The sequence below is a fragment of the Eptatretus burgeri genome, chromosome 6, assembly GCF_056783735.1.
Source record: "Eptatretus burgeri isolate ZD-2024b chromosome 6, Ebu_testis_v1, whole genome shotgun sequence".
Classification (NCBI taxonomy): Eukaryota; Metazoa; Chordata; class Myxini; order Myxiniformes; family Myxinidae; genus Eptatretus; species Eptatretus burgeri.
The window spans coordinates 90335006-90358462 of NC_140966.1; the positions used below are offsets into that span (position 1 = coordinate 90335006).

At 44.0% G+C, this 23457-nt stretch overlaps 1 protein-coding gene across 5 annotated transcripts in view; it reads right to left on the minus strand.

Moving 5' to 3' along the window:
• Positions 1 to 15623: 15623 nt before the first annotated feature.
• Positions 15624 to 23457, minus strand: part of LOC147025307 (uncharacterized) — an 11654-nt gene continuing 3820 nt past the window's right edge. The window contains exons 3-6 of one of the 5 annotated variants that reach the window (XR_015059455.1): positions 19850 to 22356; positions 19288 to 19379; positions 16438 to 16559; positions 15624 to 15874 (exon numbers count right to left, since the gene is read on the minus strand). Coding sequence is in view for 1 of the 5 variants with exons in the window: in XM_085886169.1 (XP_085742295.1) it covers positions 19941 to 22356 (2416 nt within the window). In the remaining 4 variants the exon portion in view is untranslated. The other 4 variants (XR_015059453.1, XR_015059454.1, XR_015059452.1 and 1 more) reach the window with 4 other exon arrangements.

Here is a 23457-nt window from a genome sequence, read left to right on the forward strand (position 1 = left end):
ATTCCAGAATATGGTTTTGCAAGGCCATATTATGTCAATCTATTCTCATCCACAAAAAGATTACCATGCGAGTCACACTATTTTTTATTTTGCATAGAAAATCTTGGCCAACGTATTGACAGTGGAAGAGGAAAATGTAAAAGGCAACGTATTGGCAGGCAGTGGGGCTGTCAGACAACATGTGGATCCAACAAGCAAGGTTAAGTTTATGGCTGCCTTCTTGAAGGGTAAGTTTATGGCACAATCAACAGGAGAAAGAGGAGAGAGGTGAGCCCATGATTTTGGAAATATCACATGGTAGGGAGGGGGTTCCAAGTAGAATGTATGCGACCTGGAGAGACTTGTGACACATGGAAGGAAAAACGAGCAGAAGCAGTAGGGCTGGAGAAGAAGTGGAAGAAAACAATGACATTACAATCCTGAACAGGTACCCCTCCTTCTTTATGTGAGATTGTCATGATGTTAAGAGCTTTGGATATAATAGCTTTCAGTAGAGACACGTATGGAGCAAGGGCACCCTCACATCAGGGAGAGTAGTACTCCATAGAACTACAGGCAAGAGTGCTTGTCTGCCATGATAAGTTCAGATTTATCAAAATGGGCTTGGCATAATGGAGATGCCCAGTATTTGTCTGCCTGTGGAGGTCAGCTTTGATATATGTTCTGCTCTCGAGAAGTCGAAGCCGAGGATGTGGCCCAGAAGTTTGAGACATTGACCTTCTTCCTAAGATGCATTTGTTTGATGATCATTCCATGGAGACAATGTCAGAAATGAAAGGGTGAGAACCTCTCCTACTTTTATAGCCACAATTATTTCCACCTTCTTGTCGGGTTTATGGCGCAAGTATTTCATGAACACTCTGGCCAAACCTGACAATTGAATGAAGGTGACAGGAATTGGAATTTGTTCAAGATACTAGTGATCATGAACTCAACTACTCCAAACAAAATACATTGAAGACCTAATGCTATCAAATGGGTGACTTAGCTTAATGTCCATCACATAGGTATTGCAGGATGGCACCCTTTGTGATGCAACTCCGTTACTGCAAAGCACTAATCTGGCATTTGATATTTGGGTCAGGAATGGTACTCAGGCTAGACAGCTCAAAGGTAAGTGTGCTACCATTGAACCATTTGTCAGCGAATAACCTGAGATTTTAATGAGAATGCAGCATATTTTCTTCAATGATGCTTCCTCTGGATTTATTTATCTTCATTGATGTCCAAAATAAAACTAAAGGGGCCGTCTATGAGTATTCACCAGGAAAGCAAAAACAACCGGAATTTTGACCTCTCCACTGTATGTATAATATGTGCACCAGTCCCGACTGTTCATTGAACCCACCCACCCTGCCCTATTTTGGATGATGTTGGCAGTCACATTCTGCATGCCAACCTATTATGATGGTGTTCTAATCTATCATGATCTGTTTATGAAAACCATATGAATGTATAACTTTCATAATACCCTGAGCTATTGAGCATAATGAAATATTGCCTTTAAACCCTGGATACCAGTGGTGATCTGACCTGCAATGTGCAATCAGAATTGCAACCTCATACTAAAGGGTAAGAAGGTAATTAAAATTGTCCTGTTAAATCAGGTATTTGTTATTCAACCAAATGACAACATCAACGTGACAATACCACCATTTAATATCAGGTTTGCAGGACAACTAAAGGTTCTCCAATCATTGCAAAGTAATTAACATTAACCCTTTGAACCCTAGTGGTCGTTTTACCAGACACTATTCAAACCTCAATATTCCCGAACGGTCGGATTTTTGGTCAGGGAGTCCAGGGTGGGGGAGCCGAAAGTCCAAGGAGCTCACAGTTCAAAGGGTTAACGTCGTGATATCACATGAGGGTTTATAGTTGTTTATCACAGTTTATAGTTGGCTGGAGAATAGGACATAGACGATCACTAGACAGCTTAAGGAAAAGCCTGCTAGTGTCTTCAGATCTGTGCTGCCCTGTCGGATCTCATTTCATGCATGTATTAAGGGTTTAAACGAGTAGGCCACTTAGACCAATGCGTCATTCAAAAATAAGCATTTCGAAGATTTACAATTCACAAATAAATATACTCTCTGCCATCAAAACCCAAACACATCATTGTTGTTTATGTGATTTATTTATGTGACAACAAGGGGACACAGATGAGGTGTTTGCGAAGTAATTACATTTACATTTCATCATGACCTAATCACGTAATGATGCATTGTGGAGAATATCTTCACATAAGGATCCAACATATAAGTAACAATCCCACAACCGGGCATGCCCATAAAGTGTTCGACGTATGTAATTATGTTGTCATAAAGAAGCCACCTTTGACATCATGAAAAAAAAAATCACATTTGTTTCCCATGGGGAAATCTTCACAGGTGTCAAGTTTCAATTTTTTCCTTGGAGCGGTTTTGGAGATACAGGGGTCCAAAGTTTTTCCTTTTTTCAACATGTCTGCCACACCACGTGACCTATGATGTCATGATTATAATTAAACCGTTCTAGATAAGTAGTTGGACCAATGGTGAAAATTTGGTTTCAATTGGATAAGCGGTTGCAGAGAAAAGAGAATATTCGGACGGAGGAACAACCAAAAAACATAATGCCTCCGGCGACTTCATGAGCGGAGGCAAAAAAAAACAAGTAAACAAAACCACCATTGACAAGTAAAAAAAAGACATAAAATGTCATAGCCACCGTTGTTTTAGTACTTTTGCTTTATGGGGTTAAAGAGCTAGTCAAGTGGATCGGTAAATGCATGTCAAGTCAAATTTCATTCTGTCTGCAATATGTCCCTCCCATATTTCCACAAGGCGTTCAAGGTCCGCCAGCAACCCCCTTCTGATAAAACTACCAAAATCACGAATTACTGCTCACCTTCACTCTTTCATTCCTCTTTTTCCCCGCCTTTGGGATAAACTTCCACACTCTCTTCAATATTCCTGGTGTTGGCTAAACGGTTTGGGCTGCAGGCTTTGCATCCTTGGGTCCTGAGTTCAAATCCCGCTGAGCTGTTGAATTAATACCAGGTAGGGTTAACTCAGCCTGTCATCCTTCTGAGGTCAGCAAAATGACTGCCAGAATGCTGGTATACTGTGTCGGAGGGGCGACCTGTCCAGGATTGTGCCCAATGGCCAAGGAGACTGCTTAAGCAGCACCAACGCTCTGCACAGAGTATGGTCCCAATATCCTCCCCTCTTCAATCCCATTCTTCCCTCCAGGTCCTCAAAACAGCTGTTCACCACCACCTTTTTTTTTATCTTCACCCATCCAAAACCTCGATGTTTTCTACCTCCATTAATCGACCCCAAACCCACCTCCTTCAAATTCCCTGCCTTCCTTCCTGAAAGTTCCCTGTCGTGTAAGGTCATGAAAGTTCCTGTAGTATCCATCTTGTATACCCCGTGTTCCCCGCCCCATCACCTAGATTATACAGATCTCTTAATGTCTCTGTTCCCCTCTGTTTTTCCTTCCTTCTCCCGCACCTAGTATCCTGCCCCCCCCCCTTTGTTGTGCGTTGAGTGTGAGCTCTCATACGAGCCTCGACAATGGATACAACAAAAAAATGTGTGTGTAGCTTCAGAGAAGTTGCAAAGGGTTTGTAGATGGACGGACAAACTGCCTGATGGACTGCCAATGCGGAATCCCATAACATCCCCGGAACTTCGTTCCAGGTGAGCTAATAAATAACAAAAAGAATGATAACATCGTCACAAACCATATTTTTTACAAGTAAAAAAGACATAACATGTCAGAGCCACCGTTGTTTTAGTAGTTTTGCTTTATGGGGTCAAAGGGCTAGCCCATATTTATGTGCAACTTAAATGACTACCAATCGGCCATCTTTGATCTGATCACAAAATAGTGAGGTGCATGTGATGCCATCATGTCCAGTACTTGTGCAAAGTTTGAACAAAATCAGACCATGCATGTCAGAGAAATGGTTGGGGACACATTTAAGTAACAAAATGGCCACCAGTTGGCGATTTTGGATCTGATCTCAAAAAAAATGTTGTGCATATGTAAGCCATCATTGGTTATCTGTGACAAGTTTGAACAACATCGGTAAATGCATGTCTGAGAAATGGTTGAGGACGTGTTCAACATCGGGGATTTAACAACTGAAATGGCAACAAGTCGGGTCGGCCATCTTGGATCTGAACTCGGAAAAAAAAGGATTTACAAGGAAATATAACACAGGTGGAGGTCATTCAGCCCATCATGCCTACGCGAACACCACACTAATTTATCTACACAAGATCCAAGGAAGAAAATGCAAAAAGAATGTTTTTAACTAATGAAATAATTTACTTTATTTGACCTTTTTTATTTTTTACTAGTACGTGCCCGTACGTGTGTGGCCGTACGTGCAAAAAAAATAATAATAATAAAAAAAACTTTCAAACCGCGAGCCAGAAACAACAACCACACAGGCCGTTCCTTCGCTCTAGCATGCCCGTACATGTGTGGCCGTACGTGCAAACCAAAAACAAACAAAACAAAAAATTCAAACCGCGAGCCAGAAACAACCACACAGGCCGTTCCTCGCTCTCGAGTGCCAGTACGTGCAAACCCCCCCAAAAAACAACAAAAAAACTTTCAAACAACTACACAGGCCATTCCTTCACTCTCGTAAACGACGACTGGATTGGGGCACTGTGTTTATCTATAAATGTGCATAAGAAATCGAGAAATTATTAGAATACATCATCATAACTATCCGGAAGTGGTGTGTGCCCATACGGAATGTTCACATGCATTCCACGAATTATCGCTTTCATTGAAGTAACAACTGCTGTGATACTTACACACAGAGTTAATTAAAATCAAAATTAAAGTCAAGTTTACCTCTGTCTTTGCTTGCCATGACATTCGCTGCCATTGACCATTGCCACTCCTACGCCACGGTAACTAAGGCACCGATCCCCATCGTCACTGGCACAGGACGTCATTGTCGGCCGGCCGAGCACCAGCCTACGCAGCCATGCCTACACGTGTCCTTTCATTGGTTGGTAAATAAATTACCATAACTTGGGAAGCACTTGTCCGATTAATATCAAACCTTGAAAAGGCACATCCAAAGGGCCCCAGCATTATAGCTGGCAAGTTTCAATTAGATCGGACCAGTGGTTGTCGAGAAACAGCAGTCACACACACACACACACACACACACACACACACACACACACACACACACACACACACACACACACACACACACACACACACACACACACACACACACACACACACACACACACACACACACACACAGCTGGAATTATAGATAGACTAGTGCATGCCCGTACCTGTGTGGCCGTACATGCAAAAAAAAAAAAAAACTTTCAAAATAACCACACAGGCCGTTCCTTCACTCTCGTAAACGACGACTGGATTGGGCCATTGTGTTTATCTATAAATGCGCATAAGAATTCGAGAAATTATTCGAATACAATAAGTCATCACTATGCGGAAGTGGTGCGTGCCCGTACGGAATGTTCAGATGCATCCCATGAATTATCACTTGCATTGAAGTAACAACTGCTGTGATACTTACACACACAGAGTTAATTAAAATCCAAATTAAAATCAAGTTTACCTCCCTGTCTTTGCTTGCCATGACATTCGCTGCCATTGACCATTGCCACTCCTACGTCATGGTGAGGCGACAGGGTAGGATTTGTAGGAGCCCTGAAAGTACAGTGTCATTAGGTATTCCATGTTCGAATCGTTTTCGTTTGAAAATAGTTAAAAAAAAATAGTTTGCAAAGCATACCACCAAATTGAGATGTATTTCGTTGGCAAGCATGTTGAGTCGAGCTGAATTCATTAACACTTCCAAAGGCCACAGCGTTTTGACAATTAAAAACAAAAAAAAGTTGTGCACTTTTTTGATAAATTATTTTCGGAAGAATTTTTCTTCAATAAATAAATAATAATAAAAATTGTCTCAATGTACATTGTACACACCTTTATAAGGTTAGCATCTTTTCATAAACAACATTGCTGAGGAAACGGCGCTTCTTCTTTGTTTCCTCGTCCAGGGCAAGAATGCGGAAGCTGCTGGATCTGCCGACGTTTTGATGTCCTTGTGGTGAATTGAAGGTCGTGACGTGTGATCACATGTTGCACGGCTCGAGCATGGAATAGATAAAGCTAAGGTTCCGCTCGGTCGGGGGCGATTGTCCCAGGGGCATTGTCGTTTACGGCGGCGGTTCACTTGGTGCTCGTTGAATGGTGAGAATTGAGAGTATATCGGACTCCGTGCTTATACTGATTTATTTTGCGGTGATTAGTTGCACGTGTATACCTTACTGCTTATGTACTCCTTGCTGCACCTGTATCCCCTGATGTGCCCGTAGAAGCGGCTTCAATCAAATGGAATAAAGCCTACACTCTGAAGGTTCTTCTCTCGTTTTCATTTCAATTTATTCCATTTGGTTTTCTCGGCTCTCTCAACCAACGATGGACAAGATCTACAAACCAGAGAGGTTCGACGCAGACCCAAACGCGACTGACTCAGAAATGAAATGGTCGCATTGGTTCCGTTCCTTCTCACACTATCTGACCATCATCGAAGAGGGAGCCGACAAATTGGCCGCCCTTGTGAATCATGTCTCGCCCAGCGTATACAGGCTCTTCTCGGAGTGTGACACCTACGAAGCAGCGATCGACGTGCTGCAGGTGCTCTACGTGAAGCGCAAGAACGAGGTATACATACGACATCTTCTCAACACACGCAAGCAAGCAGCCGGGGAGACAATCGATCAGTTCCTGCAAGCTCTGAAACAGCTGGGAAAAGACGGCAGCTTCCGGGCCGTAAACGCCGAGGAACACCGAAATGAAGCGACCCGAGAGGCATTTATCCAAGGACTCAGGTCAGCCCACATACGGCAACGCTTACTAGAGAAAGCGCAACCCACTCTTGAAAAGGTAGTTGACCAGGCTCGAGCGATGGATACGGCTCAGCAGCAATCTGAGTCATTTGGGACACCGATGCTGCTAATGAACGCCGCTATGGTGGAAACTCAAGGAACCCCACAGACACAGACACAGCCTGACACAGGGGATGGAGAAAAACCCGAGGAGTCGGATACCCAGACCTCGTCAAACTCCTCAGCAACTACTCCGGTTGGTAAATGCTTCTTTTGTGGGTACAAACGACACTCCGCCACAAATGCCCCGCCAGAGATGCCACATGCATGAATTGTGACAAGAAAGGGCATTATGCCAGGGTATGTAAATCTACTCTAAGGAGAAATAAACCCACTTCTGCGGCTCTCTACTCACAAAAGAAACTAACTGCAGCCTCACCGGGGAATCTATCCAAGGCTATCATCAACGTACGAATTAACGGGCATATGGCTGAGGCTCTGATTGATACCGGTAGCTCTGAAAGTTTCGTCAACAGCTCGCTAGTGAAGGGCAGGAAATGGAAGATCCACCCGACAGACAATACGGTATGCATGGCCTCCACATCACTACAGTCCCGCGTACGAGGGTACTGCAATGTTGAATTGGACGTAAAAGGGTACACGCATCGGGATGTAAGGGTACTGGTGCTTCGTGATTTATGCGCAGACGTAATTCTGGGTCATAATGTCCTCAAGCAGCACACGAGCGTCGAAATACCCTTTGGAGGAAGCAAACCTCGTCTAATTTTAAATGCTTTGACCACCACAGAGGTAACGTCCCCCCAGCTGTTTGCTAACTTGTCGCCGGTCTGTAAAGCGATAGCAATCAAATCGCGGCGATATACCACTGCTGATATGAACTTCATCACTTCAGAGACCAAGCGATTACTGGTAGAAGGAATTATAGAACCGAGCGATTCGCCATGGCGTGCACAGGTGTTGGTCACCGCCAATCAGAATCATAAGAAATGAATGGTTGTCGATTATTCCCAAACGGTCAATCGTTTCACCCAACTCGATGCCTACCCTTTGCCGCGCATAGACGAGATGGTCGAACGCATGGCCAATTATAAGATATTCAGCACCATCGATTTGCGAAGCCCCTATCATCAAATTCCCATCCGAGAGGAAGACAAACCTTACACCGCATTCCAGGCAGGTAGACGCCTCTACCAATTCAGGAGGATTCCGTTCGGTGTCACGAATGGAGTAGCTTGCTTCCAACGAGTTATGGACGACATCATCTCAGATGAAAACCTCAAAGACACTTTTGTTTATGTGGACAATGTCACAGTGTGCGGTAGGGATCAGGGGGAACATGATATGAATCTGGACAGATTCTTGAGCATTGCTAGAAAATATAATCTGACCCTCAACTACGAGAAATGCGTATTCTCGGCAAGGTCAATTGACCTTCTCGGCTACACAATAGCCGACGGCACGATTAAGCCTGATCCTGAACGATTGCGCCCACTTCGTGAGCTACCCCCACCTCAGGACCTGCAGACAATGCGCCGGGTGATCGGCATGTTCGCTTACTATGCAAGATGGATTTCCCAATACTCCGAGAAAATACATCCCCTAGTGCATTGCAAAAACTTCCCACCAGATGCCGCTGTTGTAAAAGCTTTCCACAGCCTCAAAGATGATATCAGTAATTCCGTGGTATTATCGATCGATAGCTCGGTGCCCTTCGTGGTGGAAACAGATGCTTCTGATCACGCGATAGCTGCTACGCTTAATCAGTCTGGGCGACCCGTCGCGTTCTTCTCGAGAACTCTCTCTGGAAGCGAGCAGAGACACTCAGCAATAGAGAAGGAAGCGTACGCCATTGTCGAAGCCCTACGTAAATGGAGACACTATTTACTGGGAAACCATTTCACACTCGTCACGGACCAACGATCCATGGCATTCATGTTTGATGGGAAAAATAACGGGAAAATTAAGAATGAAAAAATTATGAGATGGCGGATAGACCTAGCTTGCTATAGTTACGACATAGTTTACCGGCCCGGGAGGGAAAACCCTGCTGCAGACACCTCTCGGGTCTACTGTTCGGCGACAATCAGTCGGGCTTTGCAAGACCTCCATGTGTCTCTGTGCCACCCGGGGGTAACCAGAATGGCACATTTCGTGTGCAGACAAAACCTTCCCTATTCTATCGAAGATATTAAACAAATGAATGCTTCATGCCCTGTTTGTGCTGAACTAAAACCCAGATTATATGGCGCGGCTTCTGGCAGACTGATCAAGGCCACTTCTCCCTTCGAGAGACTAAACATTGACTTCAAAGGGCCCCTGCCGACCGAGACAGACAACAGATACATATTCACTGTTGTTGATGAATATTCAAGGTTCCCTTTCGCATTTCCGTGCTCGGATATGACCTCGGGCACTGTCGTGAAATGTCTGTCTGACCTCTTCGCTATGTTTGGGAAACCTTCGTACATACATTCAGACAGAGGGCCGTGTTTCATGTCGGCCGGGCTAAAACAATTCCTATTAGAGCACGGCATAGCAACTAGTCGAACGACGGGTTACAACCCACAGGGTAATGGGCAGGTGGAACGATATAATGGAGTTATTTGGAAAGCCGTAACTCTGGCGTTGAAATCGAGAGGACTGGGCCCCGAGAGGTGGGAGGTTACCTTTCTCGACGCTCTGAATTCCATACGCTCTTTGCTCTGCACGTCCACCAATGCAACTCCTCACGAACGAATGTTTACTCACCAGCGACGTTATGTTGACGGCCAATCGGTGCCCAACTGGCTAACCCATCCCGGAACAGTGTTCATGAAACGCCCGGTACGACAAAGCAAGTATGAACCCATGGTGGAGGGGGTCGAACTCATCGATACTAATCCAGAGTATGCTCATGTCAGGCTCCCAGATGGCAGGGAGACCACTGTGTCGGTTCACCATTTGGCTCCCTCAGGTACTCCTCCCGCAGGTACACCACCATCTGGCACTCCTCCCTCTGACATCCCCTCCCCAGGTGTTCCCCCCCCAGGAACTCCACCCGAGAATGGTGGTGACGGAGCTGCCGCGTTCCACCCGAGAGCGATCGGGGAGTCATCCCCGGCACGAGTCGAGGCTCACCAAGAGGATTGGAAGCCTCCCTCAAGTGAAACCGCCATTTACTCCCGGAGAGGTCGACGGATAATACCCCCTCGCCGACTCAATCTGTAAAGGGGATTATCGGCATCCTCGATGCTCATGCTCCTATATGCTCGTTACATAATATATCGATGCTCATTACCATGCTCCTACAACTCAAAATAATCCTCACTGCTTGGCATGTATGCTTCTGTAGTTTAGATAGTTTGCGTTGCTTGAAATGTATACTCCTGTAGCGCTGAAGTAATCATGGTGCGTTAGTTGGGCCTCTAGTTACATTTTAAAGACGGGGAGAATGTGGTGAATTGAAGGACGTGACGTGTGATCACATGTTGCACGGCTCGAGCACGGAATAGATAAAGCTAAGGTTCCGCTCGGTCGGGGGGATTGTCCCAGGGGCATTGTCGTTTACGGCGGCGGTTCACTTGGTGCTCGTTGAATGGTGAGAATTGAGAGTATATCGGACTCCGTGCTTATTCTGATTTATTTTGCGGTGATTAGTTGCACGTGTATACCTTACTGCTTATGTACTCCTTGCTGCACCTGTATCCCCTGATGTGCCCGTAGAAGCGGCTTCAATCAAATGGAATAAAGCCTATACTCTGAAGGTTCTTCTCTCGTTTTAATTTCAGTCCTCACTGTCCGGAAGTTCGCATATCGCAGTTTCGATTATTCGCAATGTAGTTTTAATGGCCAACTATTCAATTAGCGCCAACGTATTTTTCCTTTTCGCAATGTCATCGCAAGGAAAAACACAAAGAGAAGAGAAGGAAGAGAGAGAGAAAAAAAAAACGTACCTACAAAATTTTTTTTTTTCCAAACAACCACACAAACCGTTCCTTCGCTCTCGTAAACGACGACTGGATTGCGGTATTGTGTTTATCTATAAATGCGCATAAGAAATCGAGAAATTATTAGAATACACTGTCATCAATATCCGGAAGTCCGTACTTTGTGACCCGTAATGGGGAACGCGGCTGAGGATCTCTCCCCATCGGGCACGCCCACGCAACAATGTGTCCTGTCAAAATGGCCATAAATGGTTGGTAAATAAATGGCCATAACTTGGGAAGCACTTGTCCGATTAATATCAAACCTTGAAAAGGCACATCAGCGGGTCCCCAGAAATATACCTGGCGAGTTTCAATTACATCGGACCAGTGGTTGTCGAGAAACAGCGGTCACACACACACACACACACACACACACACACACACACACACACACACACACACACACACACACACACACACACACAGACACACACACACACACACACAGACACACACACATACACACACAGACACACACACACACACACACACACACACACACACACACACACACACACACACGCACATTGCTGGAATTATTGATAGATTGTTTGTTTGTTTTGGTTTTTTTTGTAGTTTTTCTATTTTTTTTATTTTTTTGTACTTTTTATATATATTTTTTCTTCCCTCAGGGGAGGGGGAATGGGCTTGGTTAAAAACACACATCAACCACACAACCCCCCCTTGACAAGACCCCCACCAACAGCACTCCGTACACATGCACACGATCACCCATCAATTCTCCAACTACCGAAAAGTCCTGTCAACATCCCTATACCCCTCCATCTCCATAACTTCCAGGTACCCATCTAATTGTAATTTAAACTTATCTACTTTTTCTGCTGCCACTACCTTTCCAAGGAGGCCATTCCATGCGTTTACTCTCTGAGTGAAAGTCCTCTGCCTTGCTGCTGTCTTAACTCTTCTCTTTCTTTACTCTCAGGCTGTGGCCCCTGATTCCATTACTGCCTGCTCTGTTGAATAATTCATCTGCACTTATTTTGTCGATACCTTTCATTATCTTAAACATCTCCATCATATCTCCTCATAACCGCCTCCTTTCTCGTGAATAAAGCCCTGACTCCTTCAGCTGCTCCTCATAGCTGAGTCCAGCTAGGCCCGGAATCAATTTACTATCCCTACGCTGAACCTTCTCAATGGCATCGATGTCCTTCTGGAACTGTGGTGACCAGAACTGCACACAATATTCCAGATATGGCCCTCACTAAATTCCTGTACAATGTTAACACTACCTCTTTTGACTTATAAATGACCCCCCTCCGAATACAACCTAAAACCCTATTTGCTTTACCTATAGCTGCCTGGCACTGCGCTGCCTGCTTACCCCCCGTATCTATTACCACCCTCAGATTCTTCTTCTGTGTGACATGCTCCAAAATTACCCCTTGTATCCTGTAATCTCTATTTTCATTGTTCTTTCCCATCCCCAACACCTTACACTTGCTCAGGTTAAATTCCATCTGCCAGTCTTTTGCCCAATCTATACAAGTATCAATACTTTCCTGTATCTGTTCCCCACCCCCACTGGTATCCACCTTACCTCCAAGCTTTGTGTCATCCACAAATTTGGAAAGCTTGCACTTTACCCCATCATCCAAATCGTTGATGTAAATAATGAATAGTAATGGTCCGGGTACTGATCCCTGAGGTACCCCGCTACTTACATTCTCCCAGCAAGACATCCTCCCACTCACAGCCACTCTTTTCTTCCTATCACAAAGCCAGTTTGCAATCCAATTAGCTACCTGTCCAGCCACTCCACAAGCACTCACTTTGTGTATGCCATCTTTGTGTATATCATGTCCTTATGTATGCCGTCATTCTTTATCTGCTTGCCAAGTTTAAACATCATCAGTAAATGCTTGTCCGAGAAATGGTTGAGGACGTGTTTGACACCAGGTTGTTGATTTTTCACAACTAAAATGGCCGCCAGTTGGCCATCTTGAATCTGATGTTGAAAAAAAAAATGACGTCCGTACATGTGCCATCATGTGTTGTCTTTGCGCCAAGTACGAATAAGATCAGTCCATCCATGTCCAAGATATGGTTGCGGACACACGCACGCACACGAATATCAACACCAAATCCATAAGCCCCCGTTTCAGACCAAGTCCAACGGGAACTAATAAACCAGAGGAAACACAAGATTGCCGTATTTCGGCAAAAAAATAAACATCCAATTTCTGCATGATGCCGAAGTGGATGAAAATCTAGAAGAAAAAAAGAACTACGAATTAAGGGCAAACCGTACGACTTGACATGTAAGAAATGTGAACTTTTTTTAGTGCAGTACAGAAAGTCAAGGCTCATGGAAGTCCTTCATTCAGACTTGTGATATTAGAGTGTTGTCTCGGTTGCAGACAAACACTCTAACATCCAAAGTTCTTTGGAAGTAAAATATCTTTTTCATTCAGACGAGACAGCATGCGGTGCTCAAGCATGCGAGATAGCGAAGAAACCTTTATCGTCACTAGTGGCTCCATTGGTCCAAATTTTCATTGGTTTTTCATGGCTTTGTAGCATAATTTCCTGTTGTACTGCTGGAGGATTAGTTTGCATTTTTACCAAGTCCAGACGTGCTTGGGCCAGGGCGAGGATTACAAACATGTCTGTTTTAAGTTCGTTATCTATTAATTAAACGAGCCATTAGTTGTTATTATTACTAAATGATACTACCATTATTATTGTTAATATTATTATTAATAATAATTAGCCCCCGTTGGACTTCGTCCGAAACGGGGGCTTTTGGATGTGGTCTTGATTTCCACATGTGTGCATGCATGCGTCTGCAACCATATCTCGGACAAGTATGGACCGCTTTTATTTGTATTTGGCACAAAGACAACACATGATGGTATGCATTAATTATTACGTCATTTTTTTTTCGACATCAGATCCATGTTGAACACGTTCTTAACCATTTCTCAGACATGCATTTACCGATGTTGTTCAAACTTGGCGCATAGATAAGGAATGATGGCTTACATAGGCACGTCATTTTTGTTTGACATCAGTTACAACATGGCAAACTGGTGGCCATTTTGTTACTTAAATGTTTCCCCAACCATCTCTCAGACATACATGGACGGATTTTGTTCAATCTTGGCAGAAGCACAGTACATGATGGCATACACATGACCTTCACTTTATTATGCGATCTGGTCAAAGATGGCCGACTGGTAGACGTAGCTATTTTAGTTGCACATAAATCTGGGCTCGCCCTTTAACCCCAAAAAGGAAAACGACGAAAACAATGGTGGCTATGACATTTTATGTCTTGTTTTTGACTTGTTAATATATGGTTTGTTTCAATGTTGTCATTCTTTTTGTTATTTATTAGCTCACCTGGATCGTAGTTCCTATAAGATGCCACATCAGGGGAGCTATATTTTTATGAGGGGAGCTTATGAGATGCCACATCGTCAGCCCATCAGGCAGTCCATCCGTCCATCCACAAACACTTGCAACTTCTCTGAAACTACAGACACAATTTTGATGAAACTTGACTACAATTTCATTACCCGGTATGTCCCAAAATTTGTTCACGGCATTAAAAAAATCTAGCCCTAAGGGTTTTTTTTTGGGGGGGGTGGGGTTGTCCCCCCCAAATAAGTATTTGCTTTCTTCTCAGAAACTACACACACAATTCTGATGAAACTTGACCACAACTTTCATCAGCCATGATGTACTAAAGTTTGTTTATGCTATTTAAAAAATTGGAGTCAAAGTGGATTTAAGGGGGGGGGCGAGTAGGGGGGTGGGGGCTTCTCCAAAATAGATATTTGCTATAACATTGGTTCATTAGTACATTTTGCTGATTCCATCCAACGTTGACTTCCTCCTTGGTATCATTATTCTACCAGGTGAGCGCCGAGAGCAATTGCCCCTATTATTATTATTTTTAATATTAGAATGCCATGCCACTGAAGGACCTAGTAAGTTGCTCTATACACCTTAACAAAGCATCAGTTTAAAACGTGGGAATTCTTCTGGGTTGTTTGTAGTTGATTAGCACAACTCAACTCAGGAGTTCATGATGATCATTTTAGTGTATCACACTCCACATCAGAAACTTGCAGTGGAGCTCCACAAAAAAACATGCCTCAAACACACACACACACACACACACACACACACACACACACACACACACACACACACACACACACACACACACACACACACACACACACCTCATCCATTTATCATAGATTGCTGTGTTCCGCACGCTTTAGCATAACATGATGTTATTACAACCAATTTGATAACGTAGCATGTGTAAAGATCTGATGTGAAGGAAAAGAGGAAAGGTTGTCGGAAAATGAAGCATCTATTCAGCCAGTAGCATGGGGCTAAAATCACATTTCTGGGAGAGAAGGTCGCAATGGCCTAACACAAGCATCCAATGACTCACCGACATTCCGGCTGTAATGGTGAGGTTGCTTTCAGCAGCACCGTGACTATTTTGCAGAGAACTAAGTTTGAGGGTGGATTTAGGCACCTTGGGATACAACCTTTAAATTTAGGTTCAGCACATTTTGAGAAATGATGAGGAACGGCTGCTCGGGGTCGCTTTCCAAAATAATCGTCATCCGTGTATTACATGTTTGAGTATCTTGGTGTTTCGTCTACATTGTCGACCAAGAGGTGCATTGTGGGGTTTATAATGGTTCTAAATTCAGTTTTCTTACTTATAGCAAGCGACAATACTCAGAAATACCGATATTAGTGTTTTTATCCGTTTATTCCGGGATATAATACAGCACAATGGTAAAAATGCAGCAAACATTGAATATTAAACACATTGAACTAAAACTTCAAACACCAACACGAGTTTGAACCACCGAAGAACTCTTGAGTCAGTTCTTTCTTGACAATGAAGTTTCTGTTCTTTCAAGTTGGAAGACGTAGAAAGGGAGAGATATTTCATAAATGTCTCAAGAAATCTGAGGTATTCCCAGCACTTCCTTGATTTTGCTGAAAAATAATAAATAAATAAATAAATACATCACTTATCGAATATCGAATGAAATAGTAGATCATTTCATAAATATTTAATCAATAGAACTCGCCTCTCATCAAGCACCATCCAAAACAGTATTACATCGATATGTTGAGAACTCCAAAGGTCTCTAAGGTAGAACCCATAAGTGGAGTCTCCAAAATAGAACCTGCTTTTCAAGTCTCCAAAGCAGAACACTTTTCCTGATTTTTCCTGAATTTCCCGAGTCTCCAAGGTAGGTCTCACATTGTGAGCCATCTTGGCAGAACTCTCTTCCTGATTTTTCCTGAATTTCCTGAGTCTCCAAGGTAGGTCTCCACATTGGGAGCCATCTTGGCAGAACTCTCTTCCTGATTTTCCCGAATTTTGTGAGTTTACAAGGTAGAACTCGTTTGCTAGGTCTTGGTTGTTGAACTGCAAAGGTAATTTACTGCAGTATTTTAAGTAGATCTTGAATGAAGTGATTATAATGGAATCTGCAGATCAGTTTGGTGAGCTTGTAATAGTGAATGAAGGTTGTTGGTCAATCAGAAATCACCTTCGTTTTTGTTGTTTTTTTTCCAAGTCTTTGAGCTGATGAGGAAGAAGAGAATATGGTCGCAGCAAGGGCTGGAGATGTTGCGGAAGAATATTTCAAGCCGATCCAGATGATGACAGTAGCTAAATGGAAGGAAGAAAGAAAAATTTTAAGATAATGTTGGAGTAAAAATGTATTCGTACAGTAATCAAGGGAAGACCAAATAGTGCAAGGAGTCATCAGATTAATGGCTGCAGTTCAATTACACATGATGTACAGTAATGAAGTCATGCAGCAACCGCCATGGTTAGTGGATGCAGTTCCCTTCTGGAGTGACTGATTGTACGAATCAGGGAGATACCTCACCTGCTTCATGTAATCATTCTAACTGTTAAATTCTCTTCACTCATAATTATTATATTTTTGTGGTTCTGGAAACCGCATCTCTCCAATGCGATGGCATCCAACCTACAGTGGTCCCCAGACAGTTATTTCATTAATGTACATTCAGGTCGTCCCTTCTTTCTTGTCTAATGGGTCAAACGGGACAGTGGGTTGTGCAATTCTCTTAGCTGGGTCTGATTAAATCTCTGAACTCATTCCAATTATTTTTCGCTATTCCTGAGATAAATCCAAGCAATGGGTCCTCATGGGGGACAGCGGGCACTGGGCTCGGACAACAATCTGTAAAAACCGCAACCACGCGCCGTTCGCTGTGAGAAGGGGTCCTCGTGAAGAGGCCGGCAGGCATTGCCCTTGGACACCCACCTGTAGGAAACCGCGGCCGCATGCCCTTCGCTGTAAGAAGGGGTCCTCGCGAAGGCCAGCCATGGAAAAACAACACACCAAATGCTAACAACTTACAGTACGCATGCGGCGCACTCTTTTCAACCCATTTCTGAGTCCAATAATTGTATCCATCTTCTTCTTCAATCCAAATCTCCATTTAATACTTATATCTATCCTCTCTTCAACCCAAACCTACATCCAATAATTATATCCAACCTTTTCCTTCGGTTCATTACACAGATCGGGAATGGCACTGCTCACACCACCGCTTTTGATAAAAGACCACATGCTCAATGGCGGCGGACCCACGCACAGCCCTGGGATAATTTATTATCGCACAGAGTGGGGCGTGAGTGGCACACATCTTGTTTGGGTCTGTACATGTGTGAGCATAGTGTCTTACCGTCGGTCTTCGCTGACCACCGCGGCCGCGGGTGTCTCCCGCGGACGGCGAACGTCCTCTCGCCTCTCCACCCAGCGAAGCTGCAGCCAGGCAAAGGTGCGCTGTACGGCTCAGGCCACATGACTTACAGAGAAGCAGTGCATTGACCGGCGCTGACCGCCGGTCACCGTGGACAGGCGGGAGTTCGGTGCAGGGCGATTCGTGACACGGTGCTCGGAGCGAGACGATTCCGCAGCTTGGAACCATCTGGCCGGCAGTAAAGTGGAGCTGCTTCCGGTCATGGCGGCTGGCCCGTGTACTGGCCGGGGCCCAACCAGAGCGCCCGATTCGGGTGGCGACACATCACTTCAGGTCGTCACCCGCACCCGCACCACAGGGACTATAAAAGGACGGGTCGCGGGGCTGTCGTGGTCGTCTTTTCCTGCTCAGCGTTCCTCATCTGCTAGCCCCGCCTTCATCACCAACTCGCCTGCTGGCTCCGCCTTCTTCACCACCTTACCGCTTTCTCCACCCACTGCTCTGGACTCCGCCTTCTCCACCCACTGATCCTGTCCATCTTTCTCCACCCACTCGTTTTGACTCCGCCTTTCTCCAACCACTGCTCCGGACTCTGCCTTCCTCCACCCACTGGTTTCTGACTCTGCCCAAAGTCCGTCCTTCACACCTGATGATCGCTCTGCATTCTCTGGATCGACGCTTAGCTGCTCAAAGTGCCACAAAGTGGGAAACGACGGGCCAGCTGTCAGGGAGGTATCACCCAGCGGAGCATCCCCTAAAACATATTTTTGGTGCGGTCGGTCAATCGTGCAAGGTATTGAGAGACCATTAGCCTCATCTCCTCTCCTCTTTCTTCTCATTAACTCCTCTTCATTGTGTGTGTGTGTGTGTGTGTGCGTGTGTCATGGCACCTGTCCTCATTTAAGTTAAGAGTGCACAATAATTATATCGGGATAACTCTGTTCTGTGTCTGCTTTTGGAAGTTGCTTGTTTATTACCGTACCTCACACTTTTCTTCCTATCTCTGCTCACACACAACAATAAAAGCTATTAATTGTGTCACATACCTTTCCTCACCTGCCTGTAATAAATCCTTTTGTAGAAATGTTCCCAGCTCGTTTTTGTCTTTTCTTTCATTGCTCCAGCATGGTTCATATCCGAACCGAGCCGGGACTTTATTCCCAATGATCCATTCATTTTAGCCGGTACGTCCTTGGCTGTGTCGCTCGGCTGCATCTGATCCGGTAAGGTGATCTGGTTTGGACAAGGCGTACTGAGGGCGTGTCCCCTGATAATTAGATCACGTGGCTATTTTTCTCGGTAACCGGATAAACTAGACGGAGGACCTTCGGTCACGCTGTTGAATTATTGGTGTCCAGGGTCAGTTAGCGACCCGCTGCGTCACGGAATTATCCGTGTGTGACAGCCTGCAATTCCGGCGAGTCTGGTGGGAACCCGAGATAGCTTTCCCCCTGGTGGTCTTCTCACCCAACCCCCGGCCCGCAACAATATTCATGATGTTTTGAACAAGGAAGTGACAAATTGATAAACATGGACAAAAAGGGTACAAGTGATTAAATAAAGTCTGTGGAAGGTTTAAGAAGTTGTAGTTCTGGAGACAGGTGTTTGTTTAAAAAAAATCTTGAATCAGCCATTTGTAAGAGTCTGATGTTTCATCTTACATTCCTGGAGCGCTTGTACAATGGAGTGATGATAGATCCACGACCAAACATCGCATCCTCTTCTCCAGTGGCCATGACTATGACTTCTTCCTCTGCACACATCAACAAAATGAAGTCAAAACCATTCAATGGCACTGTCATCATAACCTCCATCATTATCACGCCTGTCAACACAATCCTGGAAATACTCGTGTATTTTCTCTCTTGTTTTCTGCATCTCAGTTCAATTTCTCTTTTTTTACCATTCAATTTCACATCTTGATTTTTTTCATCACAAGCTCCACTGGATTTACATTAAAATTTCCAAATAATTAATTTTAATGATCACCCACCCAGGTGTACACACTGACCTTCAGACAGATCCCATCAACACTCAAGCCAGGCTTTCACTGATTGGAAGATTTATCTGCTGCTTGTCTGGCTCAGAGTGCAGCAAAATATTAGTTTGTTCTCAACATTTCTCAGGCAGAGACAAAATGGAACATGATAGAGTTGAAGATCATGTAGTTTTGACAAAGTTTGGAATAATTTATAATATAAAGCAATAATCTTGGCAACTTACGTTGAAACCAATGGGATGGTTCCATTTGAGGAGGTGGATTGAATGGTTGTTGAGTGATGTGATGGAGATTGTGCAGCCCAGTGGTTTCAGATCAATATCTTCTGACACTCCTTGACTCATTTCCCACCTGCTGAAAGTGATTATTTTTGTGGTTCTGTCCTCTTGTTCCTCGTTTAGGTTTCCAACCTCTCTCCTCACGAGGGACGTCGTACACTGACAATTCCTCCATTTCATGTCTCCCATTATAAGTACCTCCATATTCCCTGTATTCAATTCCGAAATCATCCTGTTTTTGTGCATGGTACTCCCTCCTTGACTCACTTCCATACTGCTGAAAGTGATTGTTTTTGTTGTTACATCCACCTCTTGTTCCTCGTTTAGGTTTCCAACCTCTCTCCTGATGAGGGACATCGTACACTGACATTTCCTCCATTTCATGTCTCCCATTATAAGTACCTCCATATTCCCTGTATTCAAATCTGAAATCATCCTGTTTTTGTACATGGTACTCCCTCCTTGACTCATTCCCATCCTGCTGAAAGTGATTATTTTTGTGGTTCTGTCCTCTTGTTCCTCGTTTAGGTTTCCAACCTCTCTCCTCACGAGGGACGTCATACACTGACAATTCCTCCATTTCATGTCTCCCATTATAAGTACCTCCATATTCCCTGTATTCAAATCTGAAATCATCCTGTTTTTGTGCATGATAATCCCTCCTTGACTCACTTCCATACTGCTGAAAGTGATTATTTTTGTTGTTACATCCACCTCTTGTTCCTCGTTTAGGTTTACAACCTCTCTCCTCACGAGGGACATCGTACAATGCCATTTCCTCCATTTCATATCTCCCATTATAAGTACCTCCATATTCCCTATATTCAAATCCGAAATCATCCTGTTTTTGTGCATGGTACTCCCTCCTTGACTCACTTCCATACTGCTGAAAGTGATTGTTTTTGTTGTTACATCCACCTCTTGTTCCTCGTTTAGGTTTCCAACCTCTCTCCTCACGAGGGATGTCGTACACTGACATTTCCTCCATTTCATGTCTCCCATTATAAGTACCTCCATATTCCCTGTATTCAATTCCGAAATCATCCTGTTTTTGTGCATGGTACTCCCTCCTTGACTCATTCCCATACTGCTGAAAGTGATTATTTTTGTTGTTACATCCACCTCTTGTTCCTCGTTTAGGTTTCCAAACTCTCCCCTGATGAGGGACATCGTACAATGCCATTTCCTCCATTTCATTTCTCCCATTATAAGGAGCTGCATATCCACTGTGTTTGACTCCGACATAACCCTTCTTTTGTGCACGGTCCCTTGTTGACTCATTGCCATTCTGATGAGGGTAATTGTTTATGTGGTTCCATCCTGATCTTGGTTTTCGTTCAGGTCCGAATCCTCTCTCCTCATGAGGTACCTCTTTCACTGATGTTTCCTCCATTTCCTTTCTAGCACAATGAGAAGATGTACATCCCCTTTGTTCAAACCCAATGGAATCCTGCTTTTGTGCAATTTTCTGGTGAACGAGGAGTTTTGGACTACTTGGTGCAGAAGAACAAGCAGCTACACTTGCGGTTGTGCCTGAAACTCGATCAGCTTCACTTTGTTCACCGGGTCTCTCACTATTCCCAAAAGGTTTCTGGCTCGAAACGTTCACTTCAACAGGTTTCTTCTCTCGGGGCTCCTCGTTCAATTCCCCGACCTCCTTCACTGCGTTCTTTAGCTCCTTTGGCCCTTTTTCACTGTGAAATCCCATGACAGGTGGTTTCTCATTTAATTGCAATTTATTTTCCTTGGTGACAACATCGTTCTCATTCTGGTGATCTATCCCGTCGGTAACATCATCATTCTCATTCTCCTGTTCTATATCCCAAATTTCAAGTGAGTCTCGTTCATCACCAAAGAGTTCTACACATGGTTCATTTTGCCCGATCGTTTCCTCCGCCATGGTGTGATCGACCTGCTCTCCATCACCAATGGTCCCGGCAGTTTCATGCGATACATGTTCAGTCTTTGGATCCTTTTCTGAATTCTCACTCCCTTCAATTTCATCGATTTCTTGAGTTGGTTTTGTTTCATCTTTGCTACAATCAGGGATGATGTCATCTTCCTGGTGAATCACTTCTTTAACTGTGTCATCAATCTGCGGAGCGACATCATTATTGTATTCCATATCCGTGCCTCGTTGGTCATCTGAAAAGTTTTCCTTATGAAGAACTTCATCCCAATCATTGGACATGCTGTCCTTGTGTTCCTCCCTTTGAGGACCTTCGGTATCTTGGTATGAGGATTCAGGAGTTTCAGATATGATCATCGTTTCACTCTCCTCTATTGTTGGTTTTACAACACATTCAATTTCATCATTGTTCATTTCCTCAATTTCGTTTTCTTTTTCACTTTTCTTAACTTCATTCAATTTGTTTGCAGCATCACATTTGCTTCCTTCCTCTTCATTGCTGCAAACACTGCGTCTCCGGCTCCTCCTTCGAAAACATCGTATGCTGCATAAACACACAAGATGACATGTCCACATGTATCCATCAGTACATCACAATAAAACTTTGACAGCACGAGGCATGCCGACCAGTCGCTTGGCTCATCTATATTAATAAATGTCAGTGTGTGTGTGTATGTGTGTGTGTGTGTATGTGTGTGTGTGTGTCAGTGTGTGTGTCAGTGTGTGTGTCAGTGTGGGTGTCAGTGTGGGTGTCAGTGTGGGTGTCTCCTCCATAACTCCAAAACCATAAAACCTCACAGCTTGAAACGTTGCAAGCATACTAAGAAAACTCCAAGGAAGTTCAAGAGTGAGAATTGGGTGTTTGGGTGAATAAAAACATCCCTTTTGAAGATATAATTAACGGCCTTATTTAATTATATCCTTCATTGGGAGATCCTTGGCCACCTCGCTCTCTGGGGTCTCAAAGCGTTTCCTGTGTAACCACGCTGGGGTCTGAAGCCGCCATGTTTTATGGCCTGCTCAACCATGCCTTGACTTGGAACAGACCGCAATGATTTCTTAACGATAAAGTTGTTTTTTTCGCTTTCCTCAGTCACATCATCGAAAAAAATTCCTGTTCATCTTAGCTACGAATCACAGTATACATCGCTTTTGTAAGTACTGTAGTTTTCAAATTACGAGTTGGGGGGGGGGGGGATTCTCCTCACGATTCATGCACAACATGATAGGAAATTCCACGATCGACTCTCACAAACTAATTAAAGTATATCATCGAAATATTATTTCGGTTTTGAGGATCGGATATCATCCGGACTAAATAAGTGTCGAAATCTGTTGTGAAATCTGATAATTTAAAGAAATAACAAGTCTTATAACTAGGCCGATAGACCTGTTTACTTTAAGCAAGCAAGGTTATGTTCCCTCCTCCTCCCATACATACACATGAAAAAGTGAAATTTCCAAAGCGTTAAACAAACCTTGTTCTCCTGTTTGGAGAATTATATTGAGTGAACAAAAAATTTAGGAAAGTAACAAAATTGAGCTCTATGATTTAATGCATTCACTGCTTGACCTGTCCCCCTACGTCTGCGACTACGCGCCCTGTCCCCCGAGGAACTGCCTATCCATAGCATCTGCCAGATCT